General features: G+C 38.4%; 2 protein-coding genes across 2 annotated transcripts; both read right to left on the reverse strand.

Moving 5' to 3' along the window:
* Positions 1 to 218: 218 nt before the first annotated feature.
* Positions 219 to 986, reverse strand: LOC145098474 (uncharacterized). The gene has a single exon (XM_079036107.1). The coding sequence runs from the start codon at positions 984 to 986 to the stop codon at positions 219 to 221; it is 768 nt and encodes a 255-aa protein (XP_078892233.1).
* Positions 987 to 1,946: 960 nt separating this feature from the next.
* LOC145098475 (uncharacterized) lies at positions 1,947 to 3,662 on the reverse strand. Its single transcript, XM_079036108.1, has 4 exons — positions 3,545 to 3,662; positions 3,297 to 3,470; positions 2,023 to 3,202; positions 1,947 to 1,952 (listed from the first exon to the last, which is right to left on the reverse strand). Exons 3-4 carry the CDS (start codon positions 3,127 to 3,129, stop codon positions 1,947 to 1,949), a joined length of 1,113 nt encoding a protein of 370 aa, XP_078892234.1. The 5' UTR covers positions 3,130 to 3,202; positions 3,297 to 3,470; positions 3,545 to 3,662.
* Positions 3,663 to 9,354: the final 5,692 nt, after the last annotated feature.

Consider the following 9,354-nt stretch of genomic DNA (forward strand, 5'->3'; position numbering starts at 1 on the left):
ATTAAAAAGGACAAAAACTCTAAAATATCCAAGATAACCATTGACCATTAACATAAAGGGACATCCAAAATAACAACATAGTCTTATGGCATACAAATAGTTATCCTACACAGCAACAAAGTATCAAAATACAACACATAACAACAAAGTAATATGGCAATAAATGCCTAACAAAAACATAGTTATCCTTCATGATCATGATACCAAACTACAAATTCTCAAAGCATGGGGCTTTTTCCTTTGTTCCCAACTCCATTTTGTACACCACCACTGCTACCTGCTGCACCTTCTCCTGTTGTATTCCCTGCTGCACCTTCTCCTGTTCCATTCCCAGTCTGTGATTGTCCCTTGCAGGTCCTTCCATTATGGCCCACATTTCCACATTTTGTGCATGTTACAGATTTCCATTTTGTGGACACTCCATCATCTTCTGTTGCAGATCTTCTTCTCTTTTTTTTTGGTCTGCCAATAGGGACACGATACTTTGGTGGTATCAACTTGGTAGGACATGTGCTTTTTTCCCACAATAACCTCCCATTAATAGGTTCAACTTTGAAGACATACATTTCTTTCCATGTCTTGAGCCAATAAGTTGGGTGTACCCATGTCTCAGGTATTCCAACATTTTCATTGTTGAGCCTCATATCCCATATAGCTGTTATACTATGTTTGCAGGGTATGCCTGTCAGTTCCCACCTATTACATGAACAAGTTTGTTGGTCCATATTAACCACATACTGATTAGTACCTTCACTTGTAACCTGGTACTTCCCATTGCCACAGAACACTGCCCTACACTGTGCTGCCCTTTCTTTATTTTTTTCAAGGGTCTTAGTGGCTGTAGGAGTTAATGGGCCATTAGCTTTATCAATTTCTTTTTGAACCATGACAATTTTCCTCATGATATACTCCCTAATAAACTCCAAGCAACTGATAATTGGCTTATCACGACCCTTCACTATCTTGCTATTCAAACTCCCACACATATTATTCAACACAGCATCACAATGTGCCCTCCCTAATAAAACACAACTGTATTAGATTATATTTAAAAATTATACACTTATAAACATAATATTATATACCTGAGAAGTGGGATCTGGACCAGTGCTTAGGTGGAATAGAATTAAGCCAGTCATATGCTTCACTGTTAAGTTTCTTTAGTTCTTCCATGGCACTGTTGAATTGTGGTATGGTGGTACATGTTGCACATTTCCAAAGACAATCCTTGAATTCCTTGCCCCTCCATTTACGTTTCATGTTCTCATGAAGATGCCTTAGGCAATATCTATGCTCTGCTGCTGGGAAAAGTTTCTCAAGTGCAGGCAATAACCCCTAAATTATCAAAAGAGTGAAGTTGCTTATTGAATTGTAAAACATGCATGTGAAAATGAATGGAGAAATTTATTTACCTTCTGTCTATCTGATATGAAAGTGAAGTTGGAGTTTGCATACAAACCAAGATCATCTCCTAAGTTAGTTAAAAACAAGGTCCATGAATTAAAGTTCTCTGCTTCAACAACTGCATATGCCAAAGGGTATGTGCAATTGTTCCCATCTAAACCCTGAATTATCATGTCAAACACAGTAATAAGCAAACAATTAACTATGGTCAAACATTAATCAAATACTAAAATATGATTATGCACATACCACTGCTGTCAGGATCATACCATGGTATGGACCCTTCATGAATGCACCATCAAGCCCTAGTAAATCTCTTTTCCCTGCTGCAAATCCACTTTTCAGTGGACCAAGACAAATGTATACTCGTTCAAATACCCTGGTCTCAGATGCATAACATGGTTCACTTTGCACTTGAAGTTTGACTGTGGTGTTTGGATTTCTACTCTGCACCTCCTGTAAGTAGTCTCTTAGACATGAGTACTGAGCAACAAAATCTCCCCTAATTGATTCCAGGGCTTTCGTTTTCGCCCTATGAACTTTCATGTCTGACAATCCAAGTTGGTATTTCTTCTCAAGCATCTCACGTAATGCTCTAAGTGGTATTTCTGGGTTTGCCTCCACTGTGTCAACAATCTGTTCAGAGAGAAACTTGTAGTTACATGCCCTAATTTTCCTTGTTTGAAGGCACGTATGTTGCTTTTCATAGGTCTTAACAGTCCAGTTAATGTCTTTTTTCCACTTACTCACTAGTAGGACCCATGGGCATTTATGAATAGAACCATCTTTCACTTTCTTTTTCTTTTGACTTGGTCCCACTTTGTCATTACTTTTGCTGATCCCACCTGTTTCTAATATCCCAAGGTTTGGTATTGTCCCTTTGCAAACCACTCTAATCCTATTTTTGTCATTCTTGACGAAGTCTAACTCCCTTCTACTCTGTATGGAATGAAGATAAATTTGTTGTTTAACTTCCTTGGCTGTGCTAAAAGTCTGGTGGATGTAAAATGGATCTTTGACAGCAGCTGCTTCATTCTTATGTGCTCTTCGTAAATCTCTTATCTTCTTCCTTTTTTTACTAGCTTCACCCTCATCTGATGAAGATGCAGATACAAATTCTTCAGTGTTTATAACCTCTAATTCTTCATCACCTTCTACTGCTTCATCTCGATCATCAGGAAAACTTCCAACCCACTCCACCTCTTTGTCAATGTTGAGGTGAAAGTTCTTCATATCAACCTCTGGATCATCTAACAAATTATCTTCATCAACTATGTAATCGCTATCTTGACTGTATTCACTATCTTCAGTGTCATCACTATCATGACTGTCTTTACTAGCTTGACTGTCTTCACCTGCTTTTTCACTATTTGGTTCATCTTGTTCCATAGGAGTCCCACCAAAAGGTTCACACCATTCAAATGTATCACCCAAACCATCAACATTAGGACATGTGCTTCCTATCATTGGTTCAGTCAAAGGGCTATCAATTCTTGGTATATAGGCAGGGGTTGACTCAACTGTTTCACTCAATGTAACAAGGGGTTGTTCCAAGGTTGTTTCAAGTAATGTACTAGGGGGTTCGTCCATAGTTTCTACATTCTCAAAAACAGGGGCTTCTTCACTAGGACAATCCCCTGAATTTGACCATGTCAATAACAAGCTTTTACGACAAAGGGACTCAGGAATTTCGTGTATCTTTATCTTTGCAGGGTTTGGGGACATTTGATACGTATGGAGCTTGGTTTCCCAAAACTCTGTATACACTTCTATCACCTTGTGTTCATACACGTATGACCTAAAGTGGTTTATATCTTCGTCACAACCCAAAACATACAACCCAAAATCTAAATCCCAGGTTGGTCGTTTGAAATGATAATATATACTTTTACCTGGTTCCACACAATCAAGCAATTCCATTATCTCGTCCATATCATGCACCGAGAACAAGTCACTATCAATGCCATCAATATATTTCATCTTCCCCTTTATGTATTTGCGGCCTGGAAACTTCGTAAAAACTCCACCATAGTTCAATCGTATCGAGAACATACTTGGATTGTCAGCTGCGAACCCAAAAAAAAAATTACGTTTTAGGAACGTATAATGGATGATCAACTGAAAATGTAGAAAATTTTACCGTATGAGCTTTGGAGGTCGTATTCCTCCCATTCTTGCCTAATCCTCCAGTTCACCATCGTAGAAAACTAGGGTTTTCTCGTGCAATGCTAAGGGTCGACGGAGGATGAAATCAGAAATGATCGGTTATCGAAGTCGTGCCATACTGGTTCATGTATAAAAACCCTGAAAAGACGAAAATGCCCCTGCGTGCAAGGCACGTGGGTAGCTTAAACGGAAGGAGTTAACAGTTAACGTGCATAGGGACTAACCATGCAAGATAAATAACAACGAGGGACTGCACGAGTTAAATTTTGGAAATAGGGACTAAACATGCTTTCTGGCATGTGCACGAGGGACCAACGGTGTAATTTACCCCCAAAAGATTGTATTGAAAGACAATCCGTATGTTATCCGCCATATGTCCCCAAAGCGGTCCGGTGGCAACATGGAGCTCGGACACCCTTCGGACACACCACGTTCCAAATAAAATAGGTCCAAAGGAAGCAGATCAAGTGGACGGGCACCAAGCTTATTTCTCATTTTTCTATCTCGTGTTATCTCTTTATAATGAAGTTTGGAGGTGTTCGGGAACACTATATCTCATAAGTGTTTGATGATGTAAGGTGGTGGTCACATTGGTATAGGGTTGTGGGGTATGTATGTCTTATCTTAAGATTTAAAATTTAAGTACTTTAGTTTGGAAATAAGTATATTAACTAGTTCATAATGCTTACAATCATTCAAATCAAAGAGTTGAGAGCTCAAGTTGATTAGGAACGCTTTTTATCCAGTATGAATCATTCTCAAATCATTTAATACATCATTGGGTGTTTTCAAGTATATAAAACCACAACCAATATCATTGTAGGTACCTAATGTAACTATGGAATCCTCAATTCCATTTCATGTTCCCAAATTACCCTTGGGTCAATACAACCACTAGATTTAGAACTTCACTAGCATTCCTTCATTTTAATGTTCCAATAACATATCGAGAGTGTTAATTCATGTTCATGAATGTCATTCATCTTCTTAGATGTTAATCATTATGTATTTATCAACAGATTTCCCAAAATACCCTTATGATCAATAAATCCATTTATCAATCTAGGAATCAAACAACACCTTATGTTGTTATTTCAAATCATTCCAAGAGTATCCATTCATAATTATGAACTTCTTTTACACATCAATCTCTCGACTACAAAGGACCCCATTGGTTTTGTAACATCCAAATATCAGGTATTTTTATTATTTCTTATATCTTTATCAAACGTTGCACAATTGGTCCGTTGAGGAAAAAGGCTTGAGATTGTGGTCGTACGTAGGGCGTAATTAAGAGTATGTGCGGTGTACTCATGCAGCATGGAATCGCGAATGATCAGCTTGTACGTTGGGCGTACGTGTGGTATGCCGGGAGTACTAGCCCAAACTCTAACCCCTAATATTAAGGGTTTCTCCTTATTTAAACAACATTATGTCCCCATTTGATCATCCTTATCAGCCACCATACCTTCCTTAAACCATAGTTTCGAGTTTGAGTTTCTTGTGTGAGTTTTACAAGCTTATTGAGTGTTTTTGGTGTATCTATAGAAGAAGGAGTGGGTGCTAGAAAGCTTGTAGATCCATAAACCTTTCCTCTTTGTGCCTTATTTTCAGGTATAAAGTTTATACCTTGATAATTTTTCCATTATATCTACATGGTTGAATTTTTATGAACTTTTGTCCCGAATATTGGACATTTATGAGTTTGGAGCACTCCGAGGGCTTGTACCTGTCCTTTCATGCATTATAGGACTTGTAGATTCATAAAAATGATTGCTTGATCAATTCATATGGCTCATGCATAAGCAAAGTAGCTTAGAATGTGTTGGAAGTTTAAGTTTGTTGCATTGGGACTGTTCTAGCCATGCAAAGTCTTAAATTCGATGACTTTATAGAACAAGACATCTTAGAATGCTTAGATTTGTGGTTGGGTTAGTTGTCTTGAGGGTTTAAGACACAAAGTTGGTGAAAGTGGAAGTAGATGGAGTACGTCGTGTGTACTCCTATCTACACCCCGCGTAACCGGTTCCGACCCCGACCATACGCTGCTCAAGTTGTACGCCCCACACAAGAAGAGGTACGCCCAACGTACTCGATGGGAAGTTGACTTTTGTAGTGTAACGCCCGTGTTTCTGGGCTAGGCATTAATGACGATGTAATAGTCTAGGTTAATCTTTGTAACTCATTTTGAAATAATAAGAATGTATTATTTGAGTATTATATGTTGTATGTTTAATTATATGGCTTAATTTAATCAAGAATAAAAATAAGCGTAATAATAGAATGTTAGATAAACCCAATAGCTATGAAGGAAGTTGTAGCGATCGTGACAAAGTTTCCGAATATATAAAAAATGCCGAAATCCGAGTTATAACGAAGAAGTTATGACCGGTCGAAGTTTCGCGACGGAACCGGTATGACACTGCGTGACGTAAATACTGAATTTACGATAGAGCGATATTTAGCCTTAGTGATCTAAACGAAAGTCGTAGAGTTCGTTAAACCGAGAGCGTGCATAAAAAGAACGTCCAAATCTGACTTCGTACGAGGAAGTTATGATTTTTCTAAGTTTCAGCTTAGCAGTATGCAACCCGAAGTTCGGATTTGAGATCGAGTGATTTATAACTGAAACAATCTAAATGAGAATCGAAGATCTCATTGATAGTAGTGCAACGGAAGAAAGACAGATGAAAACGGACGTCCGGTGAAGAAGTTATGTATTTCTAACGGAGTTTTCCTGTCCCAGCCTACTAAAAATATTATAATAAAAATAAAATCAAAATTAGCCGATGGAGTCTAAATGAAAGTTGTAGAGCATAGTCTCACCTACGCGTGGATATAAAGAACGTCAAAAACAGAGCTCGTATGCGAAAGATACGAATTTTTGAAGTTTGAGAAATGGGAGTACGCCCAGCGTATTCATGATTCGTGGGCTGAATTGGGCCATGTCGCCCTACTCCATCACTCGAGTGTCTCGGGTCCGAGACCATGACGCATCTGATCTAATCCGCTTAGTACGCCCATTGTATCGGGTGTACGCCCAGCGTAATGATTGTAGAGGGAGTACGCCCCGCGTACTCTGAGATTACGCCCAGCGTAATCCGATGCTCAACACCCTATAAATAGAACACAAGGTCAGTCGAGTTTAGTTGCTCAAATTCTTCTCTCTCTCCCTTATTTTCTCGATTTACATGCAAGTTATACCCCCGAAGCCCCGGTATCATCCCGACACCCGAAGCAAGTCCCGACGCTTTGAAGATCCCGAGAAGAAAAGAGTTTCGAGCCGAAGCTGTGCCCGCAAGAAGTCCGGTGTTTGTGAAGATCTCCCCGTTTCATTGAAGAATTGCTACTTGTAGAGCCGTAGTGTTTTCCGATAATCATCTTATCAAGTGAGTGTGTAGTTACTTTCTTCTAACACATAAATACGAAGTATTTCCATAAAATATGTGCTATGTGTTAATATGTTATGTGTTATTCGAAATGAGTATTGGTTGAATGTTCTATACATGTTTTATGTTGTATATATATTTATATTTTTATCTACGAATATGTTGGGTAGAACATGGGTAGATAGTTATGTGTGATAAAAACGATGAGAGGCCTCGATGTGATTGTGATATAGTTGTCCAGCAGAATATGGATGATGACCACGAACTTTTCTAGACAGTTTAGTGGAACGTTGGCAGGCTCATAACATGTAGGTGTAGTGAGCGTGGGTGTTCATTTGTTGTATTATATCCCCTCATGGTTGCCTTTAGGACATTTATTGTTGAGGAAGCCCATTTGCAGTAATGTTCGTCTCGATGAAAATTCCTAAACTAGGTCCCTTTTGATAGTTGTTGTTTTAGGGACGTAAAGTGAGGATAACGGGAATGGGTAATCGGGTTATTGTTGGTTGGTTAAATTAAATATAATTATTTATCGTGGGTTGAAAACCCTATATGCTCACCAGGCTCCCAAGCCTGACCCACTCAGTTTCTTTGTATTACAGGTAGTGGCGCGAGAGCATAAGTTGGAGAACTTGTGAAGATGTTTTTGTTTATAGACCAGTAGTTGTATATAACCGTGTAAGGTCTATGTTTTATTGTTTATGCTTTTGTGTCTGTATCGGAACATGACATCCCGAGTTTTGGTATATAATGAAAATACATTTCTTTAAGAAATGTTTTGGTAAATATTATTTTTTATCATATTTTGTTTGGGAACAAATTCTGCAACTTTTTTAAATCAATGGATTTACTTTGAAGTTATTTTAAAAAACATAAATGAAACCGGTATTTTTTGGCCGTGATTTTGGGGATGTCACATGTAGACTTTTGGCCCTTGGTCAAGATTTAGGGTTTTGGACCATGGGAAGGGCAATGGTATTTTTTCCCTTTAGGGACTTAGTTATGGGATTTGGACTTGCGGGTTGAGTTTTGGACCTTAATTCTTAATTAGGGTTAATTATTTCGTTGATTAAGCAGAGTCTAGTTTCGGCGGTCCGAGTGTGAGGTTTACTTGTCGTCAGTATCAAGTGAGTCTCCTTACTTATTCTCACATGTATGGTAGAATAGTTATATTTGTGGTGACCAGATGGGTGTAGTTGTTATTATTATTATGTAATGTTGTTTATACATGATTGAGACTGATGATAGTCTCCAGGGTTGTCGATAACCTACAGGGCATGCTGTTAGCCCACTGGGATTGCTGATAGTCCCTAGGGTTGTTGATAGCCCATAGTTGTTTATTTTGATGTGTTATTTCGGGGAACACGCTAAGCTTCGTGCTTACAATTGTCGGTTTTTATGTGACAGGTACTTCTGTGGACCGTGGGAAGGCGAATGTCTAATTGTACACACTCGCTGGGAGATTTGCTACTGAGACAATTGTGAAATATGATATTTTGTGATACTAGTTGTTTTGGATAATTATGCATTTGGTAACTTGGCTTGTGAAACCTTAATTTTGGTAAATTAAAAATGAAAACTTTGGTTTATGATTTGAGGTGTTACAACTTGGTATCAGAGCCTTGGTTTGAGGGATTTGGATGAACCTCATGGTGATTCCAAACTCAAACTAAGGATCTGAAAATTTTTGAAGAACTTAACAAAGAAATGAAGATTTTTACAGAAGAAAAAACCCAGATAAGCAGTGTGTACAATCAACTAGCGCTCAGGCTGTAGTTTCCCAAAATACCCAAATCTATATTATGAGTAGTGCATGGCAGATATATTATGAGCTGATAGAATGGCATGCTAGTTAGAGGTAGGCTAAGGGATCTTGCATAAATAATGTGGTAATGATTGCCTGATTTGTGATGCCTTATCCTAGGAGTTCATTCTTATGAGATTGAATATGTCATTACTATTTTCTTAGTGTATGCTATATAATTGTACATAATTAGGAGTTTGTAGCCTTAGAATGCTTGATTTAGTCTTTTTTCCTGTTCCTTGTCTAGTTGTGGATTTGAGGTAGGATCATTTATTTGAATGTATATTGAGTCTCGTATTATGTACAATTGACATATATGGAGCAAATGGAGGGGACAACGGTGATTTTGTGAGGTAGAGCAGTGCTGGAGAGAAGTCTAGAGTTAGTGTTTAGATGCGTAGTCATGGTTCTAAGGAACTAACAGGGCAAGTACATAACTAATTTGAGGAAGGTTACTGTCTTGAGGGGACGACTTGAGACAAATATGGGTTGATATGGAAGGTAGTATTGGGCCCATACTACTGGAAGCATTGGATCCGTACGTAGCTCGAGGATGAACCTCAAGAAGCTAAAGAGTATGTAGGAGTGTGT

Source organism: Lactuca serriola, chromosome 4 (genome assembly GCF_051521515.1).
Source record: "Lactuca serriola cultivar US96UC23 chromosome 4, Lser_US96UC23_V15, whole genome shotgun sequence".
Taxonomy (NCBI): Eukaryota; Viridiplantae; Streptophyta; class Magnoliopsida; order Asterales; family Asteraceae; genus Lactuca; species Lactuca serriola.